Source organism: Portunus trituberculatus, chromosome 50 (genome assembly GCF_017591435.1).
Source record: "Portunus trituberculatus isolate SZX2019 chromosome 50, ASM1759143v1, whole genome shotgun sequence".
In the NCBI taxonomy this organism is placed as follows: domain Eukaryota; kingdom Metazoa; phylum Arthropoda; class Malacostraca; order Decapoda; family Portunidae; genus Portunus; species Portunus trituberculatus.
In genome coordinates this window covers 31,235,489-31,256,909 of record NC_059304.1, presented here as the reverse complement: position 1 = coordinate 31,256,909, position 21,421 = coordinate 31,235,489, and the positions used below count along the sequence as shown (strand labels likewise).

The following is a 21,421-nucleotide window of genomic DNA, read 5'->3' as shown; positions in this document are numbered from 1 at the left end:
TTCAGTCTGTCTTCATAAGTCAAATCTCTTAAGTCAGGCACCATTTTCGTTGCAGCCCTCTGTACTTTCTCTAGTTTCCTTATGTGTTTCTTTAAGTTCGAGCCCACTGTATTGTTGCATATTCAAGCCTCGGTCTTATCATTGCAGTAATTATTTTCTTCATCATTTCTTCATCTAGATATACGAACGCCACTCTTATGTTCCTCAATAAGTTCAATACTTCTCCAATTATTTTGTTTATATGTCTCTCTGGCGATAGGTCATTGGTAATTGTCACCCCAAGGTCTTTTTCTTCATGACTGGTTTTATGTCTTCATTTCCTATCTTGTACATACTCCTGATTCTTCTTTCACTCTTGCCAAACTCTATTTTCTTGCATTTTGTCGTGTTGAACTCCATTTGCCATGTACAGCTCCATTTCCATATTCTGTCCAAGTCTTCCTGGAGTAGTTCGCAATCTTTGTCACATCTCACTTTTCGTAACAATTTTGCATCGTCTGCAAATAGGCTCACATAACTGGACACCCCATCCACCATGTCATTTATGTAGACTGCGAACATTACTGGTGCCAACACTGATCCCTGTGGAACTCCACTCTCCACCAATCCCCATTCTGATGGTCTGTCCTTAATTATTGTTCTCATTTCTCTTCCTACCAAAAGTCTTCCATCCATTTTAGTAAACTGCCATGCACTCCTCCTACCATTTCAAGTTTCCAGATCAGTCTCTGGTGTGGTACCTTATCAAAGGCCTTTTTTAAATCCAGATATATTCCATCAGCCCAACCATCTCTTTCCTGTATTACATCTATCACCCTCGAATAGTAACATATCAGGTTTGTCGTGCATGAACGCCCTTTCCTAAAACCAAATTGACACTCACAAAGTATGTCATTTTTCTCCAAGAAGTCTGTCCATCTATTCTTCACCACCCTCTCACACATCTTAGCTACCACACTTGTAAGTGACACTGGTCTATAGTTCAATGGGTCTCTCTTGTTACCTGATTTATAGATTGGGACAATGTTAGCTCTTTTCCAGTCTTGGGGCACTACGCCTTCCCTTAATGAGGCATCAATTACTTCACAAACTTTTTCTGCCAATTGCTCCTGCATTCTCTTAAAATCCATCCTGATACCCCATCAGGTCCCACAGCTTTTCTCACTTCTAAACTCCCCATCATGTTCTTGATCTCCTCCACCGTTACTTGAAACTCCTTCATAATCCCTTTCTGTTCCATTACCAGTGGTTTGTCAAAAGCAGTCTCCTTTGTGAATACCTTCCGAAAGCATCCATTCATAGCCTCTGCCATTTCCTGGGATCTTCACTGTATACTCCATTTACTTCTAAACTTTCAATACTTTCTCTATTTTTGATGTTGTTGTTCACATGTCTGTAAAAAAGCCTTGGTTGGTCTTTACATTTATCAATTATATCCTTTTCTTGTTTCTTTCTTTCTTCTCTTCTAATCAACACATATTCATTTCTTGCTCTTTTGTAACTTTCCCACTGCTTAATCCGTCTTTTCCTTCTCCACCTCTTCCATGCATCCTCTTTTCTTGTTCTAGCCTTTTCACATCTATCGTTAAACCAGTCCTGCTTTCCAACTTCTCTATGTTGTCTTATTGGTACAAATTTTTCTCACCTTCTTTGTATATTTTTATAAATTCCTTCCACTTTTCATTTGCTCCTTAGCACTCTTGAATTTCATCCAATTTGTCTCTTGAAAGAATTTCTTTAGGTTTCCAAAATCTGTCTTGGCATAATTCCATCTTCCCACTTTATATTCTTCATTTCTTCTAGATTTCTCTTCGTCTATCACCTTGAACTCCAAAACTGCATGATCACTCTTTGCTAAAGGGCACTCCACCCTCATCTCCTCAATGACCATTGGCTCTGTACTAAAGACCAAGTCCAGTCTTGACGATGCTCCCTCTCCTCCAAACCTAGTATCTTCTTTGACCCACTGAGTTAACACATTTTCCATTGCCAGTGTCAATAGTGTATTTCCCCATGTTGTCTCTGATCCTTCCATTGACCAGTCCTCCCAACACACCTCTTTACAATTAAAATCTCCCATCATTATAGTTCGTTCACAGCCACCCAACATTTCTTCCAGACATGTTCCTGTATCACTTATCATTTCTTCATATTCCTGTACTGACCATGCATTTGTCTTAGGTGGTACGTACACCACTATGTAGTGCCTCTTTTTCCTTCATTAGTTTCTGCTCTGATCTTTAGCACTTCTGCCTTTCCCATACCTTTTTCACTTGATCCACCTTTATATCTTTTTAACCAGCAACATCACTCCTCCTCCCATCTTACCTACTCTATTTCTTTTCCAAACGTTATATTTCCCTTCTCCAACCTTCATCAGGTCTTCTCCTCTCTCAGTTTTGTTTCAGTAAGACCCACAATATCTGGGTTCTTGTCCCTCAAGTAATCGTTGAGTTCTAAATCCCGATATCACTCCATTTATGTTGGAATACATTACATTTCGCTCATATGTAAGTTTCTTTAGTCCTTTCTTGCTGTACTTTTCTGGGTTATGAACCACTTCCTCAGTCTCATATCCAAGATTCTCCAGAAAACTCTTTCTTCTCCTCTTCTGTCCTCTCTTCATTTTTTTCAAAGCCTCCTTTCTCAACTCATTTAACATTTCTCTTTCCTTTTCACCGAGATCTCTTCTCAACCAAATCTTCCTTGTTGTTTCCTGCAGGGCTAGCCTCCATGACTTCTCCACCAATTCATCTACATCCTTTTGTGACTTAAGTTTGATTCTTATTGTGTGTGTGTGTGTGTGTGTGTGTGTGTGTGTGTGTGTGTGTGTTTGTGTGTGTTCACCGGGACACATGTAACTTATCTTCGAGAGAGAGAGAGAAGAGAGAGAGAGAGAGAGAGAGAGAGAGAGAGAGAGAGAGAGAGAGAGAGAGAGAGAGAGAGAGAGAGAGAGAGAGAGAGAGAGATGGGAACAGTCTATGCCATTGGGTAATTTTAGACACAAGGCGGGATGCATGTAGCTTATCTTTAGTGATTGGTGGAGACAAGGATGGTGGGAGGAGCACTAGGATTTCAAGGACAGCATACGGCGTGTATAGTTGGTATCCAACACACTATATGGGACAACTGAACTGAAGAAAGCTCAAAAATATGACATCTACGTCGGCGTCACCGTATTTGCTACTGAGGCTTCATGTTGCCCACATAGGCATCACTGTATTGAAGGGGTTAAATCCCCCTTTCCCCTTTTAGTAATTTATTCTCTTTTAATAATGCAAAAAAGAAATATTTTGGACATTTAAACCACCTTATCCATTGCTCAGTACTGAAATAAAGAGTTGATTATTATTTAAGAAGCACACAGAAATAAAAATTTGTCTTATCAAGAATAGATGAAATAAAGCTTCCCTTCGCAAACTCTCTCACATCCTTACCCTCTGTCTCTGTCTTTCTTTCCGTCCCTTTCTCTCAATATAAATTGATGACTTTCTGAAATTATTTCAAAATTCTTTTAACTTTTGTTCCACATCACTGTTGAGGTAAAAATTAAAGCATGTTTTCTATAGAATAGTCTTCCCTCATCATAAACATGACATTTGAGCAATGAAATGTGACTGAGTGCTGAGTGCTGATACGTTTACATGCACCTTACTTATGCAAGCTCGCCATATGGCTATTCTCAGAGCTAATCTAAAGCAGTAATATGAAATGTGAACGAGCACTTCTAAAAAGAAGTACGAGAGAGAGAGAGAGAGAGAGAGAGAGAGAGAGAGAGAGAGAGAGAGAGAGAGAGAGAGAGAGAGAGAGAGAGAGAGAGAGAGAGAGAGAGAGAGAGAGAGAGAGAGAGAGAGAGGGGTAAGTTTAGAGAAGCGGCTGTGTTGTTAACATTGTGTTTAATTTTCACTGCTATGGATTATTATCCTGCTGCAAGCTTGTCATATGGCCACCCTCACAGCCTCACAGACAATCTAAGGCAGTAATCTGCAATGTGAACTAGTACTTTTTGAAAAAAGTAAATCAGAGAGAGAGAGAGAGAGAGAGAGAGAGAGAGAGAGAGAGAGAGAGAGAGAGAGAGAGAGAGAGAGAGAGAGAGAGAGAGAGAGAGAGAGAGAGAGAGAGAGAGAGAAGCCATGACATATCTCCTCTGTTTCTATTCAGACACCTACCATAACAAAACCATTCTTATTTAGAAGTATGACTTACATTGTACGTAGTAAAGAATCCAAGATAGCGAAGACATCCAAACCACACCAGTAAGTTGCCCAATCCAAGGAAGAGAGAGCATACATTCCAGGTGTCCAAGTATCCTTCATAATTCTGGAGGATTAAAAAGGTAGATAAATCATATTTAATGTATAAAAGATATTTATGAAAAATAATATGGTCAAACCCCTGTTCCTGATGTAACATGCCTTATACAGTAAGGTCTCGGTTTACGTCAGAGTTACATTCCTGAAACATGACATAAGTCGATTTTGTACGTAACTCGAGTTTATGTACATTTCAAAGCATATTATGGAGTTTTCAACCAATCATTGTTTATGGTCATTCAGGTAAGTTAAAGGTTATATTGTTATATTATTTACAACTATGTAGGAATATGAAACAGAAGCTTGTTTTTGTTGTTGATTAGGGTCACGAACGCGAAGGACTGCAGGTTGCAGAGAGGGGTGGATGCCTGAAGCCGCCAGAAGGGTGGGCAGGTCGAATGTTGTGACGCCCAGGGTGGACAGCTGGGAGTGTAGTGCAGTCTAGCGTGGGCAGTGGGGCAGGAAATGCAATAGGAAAGGGCAAAGGATCAGCAGACAGACGCAGACGGTGCAAGTGAGCTGCGAGTGTCGTGTGGCCCAGGCGAAGGCTCCGGAGTTGTTATTGTTGTGATGGGTGTGTGAGCCCTCAAGGTCGTCAACCTCCCCGTTGTCATGGTAACGGGCTTCCCATTTTCTTCTTCCCTCCCTCACACACAGCTGCTGCATCCCTTCTCATGTCTTTTAATTATGTCCTCTTTTTTCTTGTAGCGTAATGGTTTTCCTATACTTAGCATCACTGCTGTCACTAAGAAGTTTTCACTTTGGTGCCATTGAGCAAGATACTAAGAACTTGAGTCATTAAACGCAAAAGTAGGATAACACTCTTGCCAGGGGCGACGGTGTGGTGGAAGTGAGGCAGGGTGTTATTGTATTCAAGGGTGAGGCAGGCGGTGTGGCGGGCAACCACCAATAATAACAATAAATCCCGCACTTTACGATTTATAAATTTTCTATTTTTTTAATCTTTAATTACCTTAGAGTGAACTGACGTTACTACGAGTTTGACGTAACTCGAGACTGACGTAACCCGGGACTTTACTGTATAATCAAACAGTTAGATAATCAATATCACATTTATCTATCATGTTCCTATTTAATCACATTTAAATCCTATGATAGCAAAGCAATTGTGTGTGTGAGTGTGTGTGTATTTACCTAGTTGTAGTTTTACAGGGCCTGGGCTATATGCTCGTGTGGCCCCGTCTCCATATCTACACTTATCCAATTTCTCTTTAAAACTATGCACATTTGTTGCTGACACCACTTCCTCACTCAAACTGTTCCAAGTCTCAACACATCTTTGCGGGAAACCATATTTCTTAACATCTCTCAGACAGCTTCCCTTCCTCAGTTTCTTACTATGCAATCTTGTGCTTCTAATGTCATATTCTTCTCTCAGGATTATTTCCTCATTATCCATTTGATCTATTCTGTTAATCAATTTATAAACTTGTATCAGATCCCCTCTCTCTCTTCTCTGTTCCAGGGTTGGTAGATCCATAGCTTTTAGTCTCTCCTTATATGTTGTCCCTATAAATTCTGGAACCATTCTTGTAGCCATTTTTTGTAGTCTCTTCAATTTCCTTATGTGTTTCTTTTTATCGGGGGACCACACAACTCCTACATATTCCAATCTGGGTCTTATTATAGTACTTATCAATTTCTTGATCATTATTTTGTCCATGTAGTGAAATGCTACTCCAATATTCCTTAGCAAATTAAGTCTCTCTGAAAATTCTATCTATATGGCTTACCGGTTGATTGTTTTCTTCCATCGTCACTCCTAAGTCCTTTTCCTTTTTACTTTCTCTAATTCTACTCCATCTCCCATTTTATAGATTCTCACTGATCATCTTTCACTTCATTTCCAAATCTTATTTAGGTTTCAATGCAGTATTTCACAATCCTCTTTTTGCTTTATACCTCTGCACAGTTTTGCATCATCTGCAAACAGATTTATGTAAATGTTCACTCCCTCTGGCATGTCATATATATATATATATATATATATATATATATATATATATATATATATATATATATATATATATATATATATATATATATATATATATACAAAAAGTTTTGTGCCAATACTGACCCCTGTGGCACTCTGCTTTCCACTGCTCTCCAACTGAACTTCATATCATTAACTACCATCGTTATTTCTCTCCCCCTTCAAATAATTTTTCATCCATCTCAATATGCTTCCTTTTAAGCCACCCTTCTCCTTTAACTTCCATAGTAATCTTGCACATGGCACTTTGTCAAACGCCTTTTTTAAATAAAAATAAATACAGTCAACCCGTCCCTCTCTCTCTTGTACTCTATCAACTATTCTAGAGTTGAAACTCAGTCAATTTGTCACACATAACCATCTTTTTCTAAAGCCAAATTGGCTATTTTATATTAATTTATTGTCTTCAAGGAACTCGATCCATTGTTTCTTTATTATTCTTTCACACATCTTGCATATTACACTATGTAGTTAGTGATATCGGTCAGTAATTTAAAGGTTCTTCCTTCCTTCCGCTCTTATATATAGGAACCACCTCAACTCTTTTCCATTCTACTGGTACTGTTCCATTTTCTATTGACCATTTTACGATGTATAAAGGACTTGCTAGTTCTTCCCTACATTCTTTCAGAATTCTGCCTGAGAAATCATCCAGTCTCATTGCCTTTCTTTCATCCAATTCCTTCATTAACTCTTTTATTTCAAGCTTGACTACTTTAATCTCTTTCATATAGACTGTCTCATTATTACCCTGTGGCCTTTCAAATTTGGATTCCTTAGTAAAGATCTCATGGAATTTATTATTTAATAGTTCTGCCATACTTTTGGGGTCTTCCACCATCCCGTTCTCTTCTTTTAATCTTTCTATTGTTTCTTTTGGCCTAATTTTTCAATTTATGAATATGTAGAACAATTTCGGTTCTTCCTTACATTTTTCGACAATGTCCTTTTCATAGTTCCTTTCCTCATCCTTCCTCACCTTAACATATTCATTTCTCGCTGCCTTGAAGTTTTCTTTATTTACTGGATTTCTATTTCTCCTCCACCTTTTCCATGTTACACCTATTTTCTCCTTTGCCCTAGCACATCTTGTGTTAAACCAATGTTTATTTCCTTCTGCTTTAGGTCTATATTTCGAGACATATTCCCTGACTCTTGTTTCGTATATTTCCAAAAATAAGTTATACTTCTCTTTCACTGTCTCTGAGTTTTCTATCTCCTCCCAGTTAACGTATTTGATGTAGTTCTTGAGATTCTCAATATCAGCCTTTCTGTAATTTAATTGGTCTTCTTTGTATGAATCGTCTCTATCTTCCTTTCCCTCTTCTATATCCATTTCTAATATTACATGGTCACTCTTTCCTAATGAGCACTTATATCTTATATCTTCGTTCATTTGTATACCCCTTGTAAAAACTAGGTCCAATCTCGCCAGTTCGTCATTTCCCCTGAATCTTGTGTTTTCCTTTACTCTTTGGTCTATCATATTATCTATCATTAGGTTCAGGAATCTTTCTCCCCAGGCTTCTTCCCTTATACTACTTTCATAATTTTCCCAGTCCACTTCTTTACAATTGAAATACCCTACTAATATCACTTTTCTCTTTTCTTTAATGATTCTCGTTAGACTCCTTATTGTGTCATCTATCAAGTCTTTATATTCTTGATTGGTCCATGAATTTGTTTTTGGTGGCACATATGTTATAATAATTTGTTAACTCTTTTTTATTAATATGCATCTTAACATACATTACTTCTGCTTTTCCTTTCCCACATTCCACTTGGTTTATCACCATCTCCTTCCTTAACATTATCATGACTCCTCCTCCTCCTTTACCCCCTCTGACTCTCCTCCATACATTATACCTATTGTCCAAGTCTATTTTGATTGCCTCATTTAGTTTTGTTTCAGGCAGGCATACAATATCCAGATTTTCTTTCTTTATGTAATGTCTTAATATACTTGATAAAACCCCGTCTATGTTTGTATACATAATTTTTAGTCTCGCCTTTATCACTTTTAGTTAAACTTGTTTCAATTTTTCCTCTTCCTTCACTTTTATATACCATTTCCTTATCCTGTCTTCTAGAATCCTCCAAAAAAATTCCTTTTTTTCCTCTTTTGACCTTTTATTATTTTTTTCCCGTACTGCTGCCGCCTATTCGTTGTATCTCTTCCTTTCTTCCTCATTTCTATTTTTCTAAATACATATATCCTTGCAACCTTCTGTTTCTCTGAGTTTAGTTGTTCTACATAATATTTTTTTCAGTTGCTGCTTGTGATTTTAGTAGTATTTTAATTGGTCTCGTTTTTCCTTCTTGATATGGTCCCATTCTGTTTATTTCTTCTACTTCCTCTTCTAAGTTCTGCCTTTCTTCAACGTTTAGATTTTTTAGTAGGTCTTTGACTGATTTCATTTCTTATTTTTCTCTTCTTGGTCTATATTTTATATTTTTTTCTTTTAGTCCAAAAACGATTACACTCTTTTTTTTCAGCAATTTCCCTAACTAGATTTTCTTTTGTCTTGAGGATTCCTATCATTTTGTTTGTCATAATTTCATCTCTTTCTTTAAGTTATTCTTGAATCACCTCTTGAAAAATCATCCCTATCTTTCTTATATTGGACTCTCCATGGTTATACTTCTTTTTTAATCACATTCTGTACTCTTTAATCCCCTTTGTTTACTAGATCTTTCAGCTCCTCTTTTTCTTTCTCAGCTTTACCGAATCCTTCTTCCATCTGCTTCTTGTAGTTAGCTACTTCCTTTTTCAGTTCTTTGTTTTCCGCTCTTAGCCTAGCTTCGTTTTCTTCCACTTTTTTTATCCTTTCTCTCAGTTTTTGAAACTCATTTTCCTGTTCTTCATTCTCTTTCATTCTCATACTCTCCTTTATCCATTTATCTAGTTTACGTTCAATAGTCAACACTCTCTTAAATAGTGAAGTATTTGCCACATCAAAACCTTCGAATGAGCTTACTTCCTCATCAACATAGTCATCTTTTTCTTTCATTCTTTCCCTAGTCTCAAACCTGCATTTAGATGGAATCTCTTCTTTACTCATGATTCTCTAACACTTGGTATCATGAAAAACGAGTGTATTTACCCATTTCTGTATTACAGGGCCCGAGCTAAGCTCTATGTGTCCTGTCTCCTTGTCCACTCCTGTCATATCTCTCTTTCATCTGATTGACACACACTGCATCAACGACATCACTGCTCAGTTTATTCAACTTATCTATACTACGATGCGGGAAACTGTACTTTCTCACGTCATTTAGACAAATGTGTTTTATTAGTTTTTTTTCCATGTCCTCGGAGATGATTACTTGTGGTCACCTTTAACAATTCTCTGTCCAATATGTCAATCTTGTTCACCAATTTATACATAGTTATCATGTCTCCCCTAGTTCTTCTCTTTTCTAATGTGGTCAGCCCCAGCTCCCTCAGTCTCTCTTCATAGTCTAACTCTTTGAATCCTGGTACCATCCTTGTTGCCAGCCTCTGTACCCTTGTGTATTTACCTAGTTGTACCTAGTTGTAGTTTTACAGGGCCTGGGCTATATGCTCGTGTCGTCCCGTCTCCATATCTACACTTATCCAATTTTTCTTTAAAACTATGCACACTCTTTACTGACACCACTTCCTCACTCAAACTGTTCCAAGTCTCAACACATCTTTGCGGGAAACTAAATTTTTTAACATCTCTCAGACATCGTCCCTTCCTTACTTTCTTACTATGCGATCTTGTGCTTCTAAAGTCATATTCTTCTCTCAGGATCAGTTTCTCATTATCCACTTCATCCATTCCGTTAATCAATTTATAAACTTGTATCAGATCCCCTCTCTCTCTTCTCTGCTCCAAGGTTGGTAGATCCATTGCATTTAGTCTCTCCTCATATGCCATCCCTTTAAATTCTGGAACCATTCTTGTAGCCATTTTTGTAGTCTCTAATTTTCTTATGTGTTTCTTTTTATGGTGAGTCCACACAACTCCTGCATATTACAATCTAGGTCTTATTTTAGTACTTATCAATTTCTTCATCATTTCCTTGTCCATATAGTGAAATGCTACTCCAATATTCCTTAGCAAATTATACGTCTCTCTGAAAATTCTATCAGTATGGCTTACCGGTTGATTATTTTCTTCCATTGTCACTCCCAAGTTCTTTTCCTTCTTTGCTTTTTCTAGTTCTACTCCATCTCCCATCTTATAGATTCCCAATGGTCGTCTTTCACTTTTTCCCATTTCCATGACATGGCTTTTGTCCACATTGAATTCCATCTCCCATTTTTTGCTCCATTTCCAGATCTTGTTTAAGTCTTCCTGTATTATTTCACAATCTTCTTTTTGTTAAATGACTCTGCACAGTTTCGCATCGTTCGCAAACAGATTTATGTAGCTGTTCACTCCCTCTGGCATGTCATTTATATATACGAGAAAAGTATTGGTGCCAATACTGACCCCTGTGGCACCGCTGTCTACTGTTCTCCACTTGGACTTCATATCTTTAACTATCGTTTTATTTCTCTCCCCTTAAGTAATTCTTCATCCATCTCAATGTGCTTCCATTTAATCCACCCTTCTCCTCTAACTTCCATAGTAATCTTTCATGTGGCACTTTATCAAAAGCCTTTTTTAGATCTAAATAAATACAGTCAACCCATCCCTCTCTCTTGTACTTTATCAACTATTCTAGAGTAGAAAATCAATAAATTTGTCACACATGACCGACCTTTTCTAAAACCAAATTGGCTATTTGATAATATTTTGTTGTCTTCAAGAAACTCAATCCATTGCTTCTTTATTACTTTTTCACACATCGTGAATATTACACTAGTTAGTGATACCGGTCTGTATTTAAAGGTTCTTCCTTCCTTCCGCTCTTATATATGGGAACCACCTCAGCTCTTTTCCACTCCACTGGCACTGTTCCATTTTCTATTGAGCATTTTATGATGTATATTGGACTTGCTAGTTCTTCCATAAATTCTTTCAGTATTCTGCCTGAGACTTCATCCGGTCCCATTGCCTTTTCCTCATCCAATTCCATCATCAACTTTTTTTATTTCAAGCTTGGTTACTTTAATCTCTTTCAAATGAACAGTCTCTCTATTACCCTGTGGTCTTTCAAATTTCGACTCCTTAGTAAAGACCTCATGAAATTTACTATTTAACAGTTCTGCCATACTTTTTGGGTCTTCCACCATTCCGTTTTCTCCTTTTTAACCTTTCTATTGTTTCTTTAATGTCTTATTTTTCCATTTATGAATCTGTAGAACAATTTTGGTTGTTCCTTACATTTTTCGACAATATCCTTTTCATAGTTCTTTTCTTCTTCTTTTCTCACCTTAGCAAATTCATTTCTTGCTGTTTTGAAGTTTTCCTTATTTTCTGGATTTCTGTTTCTTCTCCACCTTTTCCATGCTCCATCTCGTTTCTCCTTTGCCTAGCACATCTTGCATTAAACCAATCTTTTTTTCCTTCTTCTTTAGGTCTATATTTCGGAACATATTCCTGACCCCAGTTTTGTATATTTCCAAAAATAAGTTATATTTCTCTTGAACAGTTAATGAGTTTTCCATCTCCTCCCAGTTTACGTTTTTAAAATAATTCTTCAGATTCTCAATATCAGCCTTTCTGTAATTTAATCGGTCTTCTTTGTATGATTCATCTCTATCTTCCTTTCCTTCTTCTATATCCATTTCTAATATTACATGGTCACTCTTTCCCAAAGGGCACTTGTATCTTATATCATCGTTAATTGGTATATCCCTTGTAAAAACTAGGTCTAATCTTGACGGCTCATCGTTTCCTCTGAATCTCGTGTTTTCCTTAACTCTTTGGACCATCAAATTATCTACCATTAGGTTCAGGAATCTATCTCCCCAGGCATCTTCCCCATACCACTTTTATAATTTTCTCAGTCTACCTCCTTACAGTTGAAATCTCCTACCAATATCACTTTTCTCCTTTCCTTAATGATTCTTGTAAGACTCCTTATTGTGTCATCTATCATGTCTCTATATTCTTGGTTAGTCCATGAGTTTGTTTTTGGTGGCACATATGTTCCAATGATTGTTAACTCCTTTTTGTTTATATGCATCTTAACATACAGTATTTCTGATTTTCTTCCCAAACTCCACTTGATTTACCACTATCTCCTTCCTTAACATCATCATGACTCCTCCTCCTCCTTTACCCACTCTGTCTCTCCTCCATATATTATACCTTTTATCTATGTCTATTTTTATTGCCTCATTTAACTTTGTTTCCACCAGGCATACAATATCTGGTTCTTCTTTCTTTATATAATCTCTTATTTCTAATTTACTAGATAAAATCCCATCTATGTTTGTATACATCATTTTTAATCTCTTGTTCTTATCATTTTTAGTTAAACTTGCTCCATTCTTTTCTCTTCTTTCTCTTTTATATACCATTTCCTTATCCTGTCTCCTATAATTCTCCAAAAAAATACCTTCTTCTCCTCCTCTGACCTTTCATTATTTTTTTCTCTTGCTTCTGCCACCAGTTCATTGTGTCTCTTCCTTTCCTCCTTGTTTCTATTTTTCTTTATATATATATATATCTTTGCAACCATCTGTTTCTCTAAGTTTCGTTTTTCTATATAGTACTTCTTCTGCTGCTGCTTGTGATTTTAGTAATATCTTAATTGGTCTCACTGTTCCTTCTTGATATGGTCCCATTCTATGGATTTCTTCTACTTCCTCTTCTAAATTATGTCTATCCTCGTCATTCAGATGTTTCAGTAGGTCTTTTACTGATTTAATTTCGTCTTTTTCCCTTCTTGGTCTATATTTAACATTTTTTCTTTCAGTCCAAAAATAATTACACTCTTCTTTTTTCCGCAATTTCTCTTACTAAATTTTCTTTTTTCTTGAGGACTCCTATCATTTTGCTTGTCATATTTTCATCTCTTTCTTTTAACTGTTCTTGAAATACTTCTTGAAATGATTCCTTGTCTTTCTTATCTTGGATTCTCCATGCTTGTACTTCTTTTTTAATCACATCTTGTACTCTTTCTTCTTCTTTGTTAACTAGATCTTTTAGCTTCTCTTTTTCTTTCTCGGCTTTACCGAGTCCTTCTTCCATCAATTTCTTATAGTTCGCTATTTGGACTTTTACTTCTTCATTTTCGGTTCTTAGCCTAGTTTCGTTTTCTTCCACTCTTTTTATCCTTTCTTTCAATTTCTGGAGCTCTTTATCCTGTTCTTCATTCTCTTTCATTCCCATACTCTCCTTTATCAATTTATCTAATTTACGTTCGATAGTCAAGACTCTATCAAATAGTGAAGTTTGCGCCGTATCAAATCCTTCAAATTCTCTTTCTCCCTCACCAACATTGTCATCATCAACTTTCATTCTTTCCCTTGTCACATACCTGCATTTAGATGGAATATCTTTTTCACTCATTATTATTTAACACTGTATTCATGAAAAAAAAACGAGTCCACAGTAATCGCCCAGACCACTGGAAACCCAAAGAAAGGTAGTGAAGATCAGCTGATCGTCAGGAGCGACGGTATTGTGTCCTTCCTCGACCACGTCTCGTGTGTGTATTTACCAAGTTGTATTTACCTAGTTGTAGTTTTACAGGGCCTGGACTTTATGCTCGTGTGGCCCCGTCTCCATTTCTACACTTATCCAATATTACTTTAAAAGTATGCACACTTGTTGCAGACACTACTTCTTCATCCAAACTGTTCCACGTTTCAATACATCTCTGAGGAAAATTATATTTTTTAATATCTCTCAGACATCTTCCTTTTCTCAGCTTTTTACTATGCGATCTTGTGCTTCGGATGTCATATTCTTCTCTCAGGATCAGTTTCTCATTATCCACTTGGTCCATTCCGTTGATCAATTTATAAACTTGTATCAGGTCTCCTCTCTCCCTTCTTTGTTCCAAGGTTGGTAGATCCATAGCTTTTAGTCTCTCTTCATAGGTCATCCCTTCAAATTCTGAAACCATTCTTGTAGCTATTTTTTGTAGCCTCTCCAATTTCCTTATGGGTTTCTTTTTATGAGGGGTCCACACTACTCCTGCATATTCCAATCTGGGTCTTATTATAGTACTTATCAATTTTTTCATCATTTCTTTGTCCATGTAGTGAAATGCTACTCCAATATTCCTTAGCAAATTATATGTTTCTCTAAAAATTCTATCAATATGGCTTACTGGTTGATTGTTTTCTTCCATCGTCACTCCTAAGTCCTTTTCCTTTTTGACTTTCTCCAGTTCTACGCCATCTCCCATCTTATAAATTCCCACAGGTCGTCTTTCACTCTTTTCCATTTCCATGACATGGCTTTTGTTCACATTGAATTCCAATTCCCACTTCTTACTCCATTCCTAGATCTTACTTAGGTCTTCGTGCAGTATTTCACAATCCTCCTTTTGCTTTATAACTCTGCACAGCTTCGTATCGTCAGCAAACAGATTTATGTAGCTGTTCACTCATTCTGGCATGTCGTGAAAAGCTACATAAATCTGTTTGTGTACGTGTGTCTGTGTGTGTGTATTTACTTAGTCGTATTTACCTAGTTTAAAATAAGATTGGATAAGTGTCAATATGTAGACAGGTCCAAATGAGCATAAAGCCCAGGCCCAGTAAAACTACAACTAGGTAAATACAACAAGGTAAATGCACACACACACACATATATAAGATATAAGTACCCATTGGGAAAAAGTGACCATGTAATATTAGAAATGGATATAGAAGAGGGAAAGGAAGATAGAGACAATTCATACAAAGGAGACCGATTAAATTACAGAAAGGCTGATATTAAGAATCTCAAGAACTATTTTAAAAAACATAAACTGGAAGGAGATGGAAAACTCAGAGACCATGCAAGAGAAGTATAACTTATTTTTGGAAATATTAAAAAAAGGAGTCAGGGAATATATCCCGAAATATAGACCTAAAGAAGAAGGAAAGAAAGATTGGTTTAATGCAAGGTGTGCTAGGGCAAAGGAGAAAAGTGATGAAGCATGGAAAAGGTGGAAGAGAATGAATATGTGAGGAAGAAAGAGGAAAAGAACTTTGAAAAGGACATTGTCAAAAAATGTAAGGAGCAACCAAAATTGTTCTACAGATTCATAAATGGAAAAATTAGGCAAAAAGAAACAATAGAAAGGTTAAGAGGAGAGAAAGGGATGGTGGAAGATCCAAAAAGTATGGCAGAACTATTAGATAATAAATTCCAGGAGGTCTTTACTAAGGAATCCAAATTTGAAAGGCCACAGGGTAATAGAGAGACAGTCTATATGAAAAAAATTAAAGTAACCAAGCTTGAAATAAAAGAGTTAATGATGGAACTGGATGAAGAGAAAGCAATGGGACCGGATGAAGTCTCGGGCAGAATACTGAAAGAATGTAGGGAAGAACTAGCAAGTCCTATATACATCATAAAATGCTCAATAGCAAATAGAACAGTACCAGTAGAATGGAAAAGAGCTGAGGTGGTTTCCATATATAAGAGTGGAAGGAAGGACGAACCTTTAAATTACAGACTGGTATCACTAACTAGTGTAATATGCAAGATGTGTGAAAGAATAATAAAGAAACAATGGATCGAGTTCCTTGAAGACAACAAACTAATATCAAATAGCCAATTTGGTTTAGAAAAAGTCAGTCGTGTGTAATTAATTTATTGAGTTTCTATTCTAGAATAGTTGATAGAGTACAAGAGAGAGGGATGGGTTGACTGTATTTATTTGGATTTAAAAATTATCCAATCTTACTTTAAAAGTATGCACACTCATTGCAGACACTATTTCCTCATTCAAACTGTTTCACGTCTCAATACATATTTGCGGGAAACTATATTTTTTAACATCTCTCAGACATCTTCCCTTTCTCAGCTGTTTACTTACTATGCGATCTTGTGCTCCGAATGTTATATTCTTCTCTCAGGATCAGTTTCTCATTATCCATTTTGTCCATTACATTGTTCAGTTTATAAACTTGTATCAGATCCCCTCTATCCCTTCTTTGTTGCATGGTTGGTACATCCATAGCTTTTAGTTTCTCCTCATATGTCATCCCTTCAAATTCTAGAACCATTCTTGTAGCCATTTTTTGTAGTCTCTCCAACTTCCTTATGTGTTTCTTTTTATGAGAGGTCCACACTACTCCTTTATATTCCAATCTGGGTCTTATTATAGTACTTATCAATTTCTTCATAATTTTTTTGTCCATGTATTGAAATGCTACTCCAATATTCCTTAGCAAATTATATGCCTCTAAAAATTCTATCAATATGGCTTACCGGTTGATTGTTTTCTGACATCATCACTCCTAAGTCCTTTTCTTTTTTTACTTTCTCTAGTTCTACTCCATCTCCCATCTTTTAGATTCCCACGGATCGTCTTTCACTCTTTTCCATTTCCATGACATGGCTTTTGTCCACATTAAATTCCATTTCCCACATTTTACTCCATTCCCAGATCTTATTTAGGTCTTCTTGCAGTATTTCACAATCCTCTTTTTGCTTTATAACTCTGCACAGTTTCGTATCATCTGCAAAAAGATTTATGTAGCTATTCACTTCTTCTGGCATGTCGTTAATATATGTGAGGAAAACTATTGGTGTCAATACCGACACCTGCGGCACTGAGCTTTCTACTTCTCTCCACTTGAACTTCATATCTTTAACTACCGTCCTTGTTTCTCTCCCCCTCAAACAATTTTCTACCCATCTCAATGTGCTTCCTTTCAAGCCACCCTTCTCCTCCAACTTCCATAGTAATCTTGCATATGGCACTTTGTCAAACGCCTTTTTTAAATCTAAATAAATACAGTCAACCCATCTCTCTCTCTCTCTTATACTCTATCAACTATTCTAGAATAGAAACTCAATAAATTAGTTACACACGACTGTCTTTTTCTAAAGACAAATTGGCAATTTGATATTAATTTGTTGTCTTCAAGGAACTCGATCCATTGTTTCTTTATTATTCTTTCACACATCTTGCATATTACACTAAAGTCCGTTCATCCAAAGAATTCAGGCCGAAACTGCTAGTTCGGTTGGCAGCCCTGCCCACCGCCGCCGCCACTGAATCTTCCTGACACTTAAATTTTCTTCAAGTACATTTATTTTTCTTCAAGCTATAAACTTGTATATCTATTGAGTTAAGTGAAGAAAAATAAATGTACTTGAAGAAAATTTACGTGTCGGGAAGGTTTAGTGGTAGTGGGGGTGGGCAGGGCTGCCAACCGAACTAGCAGTTTCAGCCTGGATTCTTTGGATGAACGGACTATAGTTAGTGATACGGGTCTGTAATTTAAAGGTTCTTCCACCTCAGCTCTTTTCCATTCTACTGGTACTGTTCCATTTTCTGTTGAGCATTTTATGATGTATATAGGACTTGCTAGTTCTCCCCTACATTCTTTTAATATTCTGCCTGAGACTTCATCCGGTCCCATTCCCTTCTTTTCATCCAGTTCCTTCATTAACTCTTTTATTTCAAGCTTGGTTCCTTTAACGTCTTTCATATAGACTGTCCCTCTATTACCCTGTGGCCTTTCAAATTTGGATTCCTTAGTAAAAGACCTCCTGGAACTTATCATTTAATAATTCTGCCATACTTTTTGGGTCATCCACCATCCCATTCTTTCCTTTTAACCTTTCTAATGTTTCTTTTTGCCTAATTTTTCCATTTATGAATCTCTATAACAATTTTGGTTGCTCCTTACATTTTTCAACAATGTTTTCAAAGTTCTTTTCCTCTTCCTTCCTCACCTTAACATATTCATTTCTCGATGCCTTAAAGTTTTCCTTATTTACTGGATTTCTATTTCTCGTCCACCTTTTTCATGCTCCATCTCTTTTCTCCTTTGCCCTAGCACACCTTGCATTAAACCAATCTTTCTTTCCTTCTTCTTTAGATCTATATTTCGGGACATATTCCCTGAGTCCTGTTTTGTATATTTCCAAAAATAAGTTATACCTCTCTTGCATCATCTCGAGTTTTCCATCTCCTCCCAGTTTACGTTTTTAAAATAGTTCTTGAGATTCTCATTATCAGCCTTTCTTTAATTTAATCGGTCTCCTTTGTATAAATCGTCTCTATCTTCCTTTCTCTCTTCTATATCCATTTCTAACATTACAGAGTCACTCTTTCCCAATTGGCACATATCTTATATCATAATTCATTTGTATACCCCTTGTAAAAACTAGGTCCAATCTCGCCAGCTCGTTGTTTCCTCTGAATCTTGTGCATTCCTTTACTCTCTGGTCCATCATATTGTCTATCATTAGGTTCAGGAATTTTTCTCCCCAGGTTTCTTCCCCCATACCACTTTCATAATTTTTCCAGTCCACTTCTTTACAGTTGAAATCTCTTACTAATATCACTTTTCTCCTTTCTTTAACGATTCTCGTTAGAGTCCTTATTGTGTCATCTATCATGACTTTTATATTCTTGATTGGTCCATGAATTTTTTTGGTGGCACATATGTTACAATGATTGTTAACTCTTTCTTATTAATATGCATCTTAACATACAGTACTTCTGCTTTTCTTTCCCCACATTCCACTTGGTTTATCACTATCTCCTTCCTTAACATTATCATGACTCCTCCTCCTCCTTTATCCCCTCTGTCTCTTGTCCATACATTATACCTATTATCCAATTCTATTAAACTTGTTTCAGTTTTTTCTCTTCCTTCTCTTTTATATACCATTTCCTTATACTGTCTCCTAGAATTCTCCAAATAAATGCCTTCTTTTCATTTTTTAACCTTTCATTATTTTTCTCCCGTACTGCTGCCGCCAGTTCGTTGTATCTCTTCCTTTCTTCCTCATTTTCATTTTTATTTATATAAATATCCTTGCAGCCTTCTGTTTCTCTAAGTTTTGTTGTTCTATATAATATTTGTTCTGTTGCTGCTTGTGATTTTAGTAGTATTTTAATTAGTCTTGTTTTTCCTTCTTTATATAGTCCCATTCTGTTTTTTTCTTCTACTTCCTCTTCTAAGTTCTGCCTATCTTCATCGTTTAGATTTTTTAGTAGGTCTTTGACTGATTTCATTTCTTCTCTTTCTCTTCTTGGTCTATATTTTATATTTTTTTTCTTTTAGTCCAAATACGATTACACTCTTCTTTTTTATCTTTTTTTTTCTCGAACTAGATTTTCTTATTTCTTGAGGACTCCTATCATTTTGTTTGTCATATTTTCTTCTTTTTTATTGTTCTTGAATCACCTCCTGAAAATCATCCTTATCTTTCTTATCTTGTACTCTCATGCTTGTACTTCTTTTTTAATCACATTCTGTACTCTTTCCTCTTCTTTGTTTACTAGATCTTTCAGCTTCTCTTTTTCTTTCTCGGCTTTACCGATTCCTTCTTCCATCTGCTTCTTGTAGTCAGCTTTTTCCTTTTTCAGTTCTTCGTTTTCCGCTCTTAGCCTAGTTTAATTTTCTTCCACTTTTTTATCCTTTCTCTCAGTTTTTTAAACTCTTTTTCCTGTTCTTCATTTTCTTTCATTCCCATACTCTCCTTTATCCATTCATCTAGTTTACGTTCAATAGTCAATACTCTCTTAAGTAGTGGTGTGTGTGTGTATTTACCTAATTTACCTAATTGTAACATACGGGAAAAGAGCTATGCTCGTGTTGTCCCGTCTCCATATCTATTAATGTCCAGCTTTTTCTTAAAATCATGAATATTCCTTGCGTTGACCACTTCCACGTCTAAACTATTCCATGCTTCCACCCTTCTATGAGGGAAGCTATATTTTTTCATATCTCTCCTATAAGTGGCCATTTTTAGTTTTTTCCCATGCCCTCTCGACATTCTTTCATTCCACATACACAGATCTTCCCTATCCATTTTTCCATGCCAATCATCACTCTGTATATTGCTATCAGGTCTCCCCTTTCTCTTCTGTTTTCCAGGGTCGGAAGTTGCATTCTTTTCAGTCTGTCTTCATAAGTCAAATCTCTTAAGTCAGGCACCATTTTTGTTGCAGCCCTCTGTACTTTCTCTAGTTTCCTTATGTGTTTCTTTAAGTTCGAGCCCACTGTATTGTTGCATATTCAAGCCTCGGTCTTATCATTGCAGTAATTATTTTCTTCATCATTTCTTCATCTAAATATCTGAACGCCACTCTTATGTTCCTCAATAAGTTCAATACTTCTCCAATTATTTTGTTTATATGTCTCTCTGGCGATAGGTCATTGGTAATTGTCACCCCAAGGTCTTTTTCTTCATGACTGGTTTTTATGTCTTCATTTTCTATCTTGTACATACTCCTGATTCTTCTTTCACTCTTGCCAAACTCTAATTTCTTGCATTTTGTCGTGTTGAACTCCATTTGCCATGTACAGCTCCATTTCCATATTCTGTCCAAGTCTTCCTGGAGTAGTTCGCAATCTTTGTCACATCTCATTTTTCTTAACAATTTTGCATCGTCTGCAAATAGGCTCACATAACTGGACACCCCATCCACCATGTCATTTATGTAGACCGCGAACATTACTGGTGCCAACACTGATCCCTGTGGAACTCCACTCTCCACCAAGCCCCATTCTGATGGTCTGTCCTTAATTATTGTTCTCATTTCTCTTCCTACCAAAAAGTCTTCCATCCATTTTAGTAAACTGCCATGCACTCCTACCATTTCAAGTTTCCAGATCAGTCTCCGGTGTGGTACCTTATCAAAGGCCTTTTTTAAATCCAGATATATGCCATCAGCCCAACCATCTCTTTCCTGTATTACATCTATCACCCTCGAATAGTAACATATCAGGTTTGTCGTGCATGAACGCCCTTTTCTAAAACCAAATTGACACTCACAAAGTATGTCATTTTCTCCAAGAAGTCTGTCCATCTATTCTTCACCACCCTCTCACACATCTTAGCTACCACACTTGTAAGTGACACTGGTCTATAGTTCAATGGGTCTCTCTTGTTACCTGATTTATAGATTGGGACAATGTTAGCTCTTTTCCAGTCTTGGGGCACTACACCTTCCCTTAATGAGGCATCAATTACTTCACAAACTTTTTCTGCCAGTTGCTCCTGCATTCTCTTAAAATCCATCCTGATACCCCATC

The 21,421-nt window shown here is 36.7% G+C and overlaps 1 protein-coding gene across 7 annotated transcripts in view; it reads right to left on the bottom strand.

Moving 5' to 3' along the window:
* LOC123500148 (mucolipin-3-like) overlaps positions 1-21,421 on the bottom strand; it is a 608,730-nt gene that overhangs the window by 180,725 nt on the left and 406,584 nt on the right. For 6 of the 7 annotated variants that reach the window (XM_045248826.1, XM_045248827.1, XM_045248825.1 and 3 more), the window contains one exon: positions 4,207-4,320. The exons of the other annotated variant lie outside the window; for it this stretch is intronic. In XM_045248826.1, coding sequence (XP_045104761.1) covers positions 4,207-4,320 — 114 coding nt within the window. The remainder of the gene's footprint in view (positions 1-4,206; positions 4,321-21,421) is intronic. 7 annotated transcript variants of the gene reach the window in all.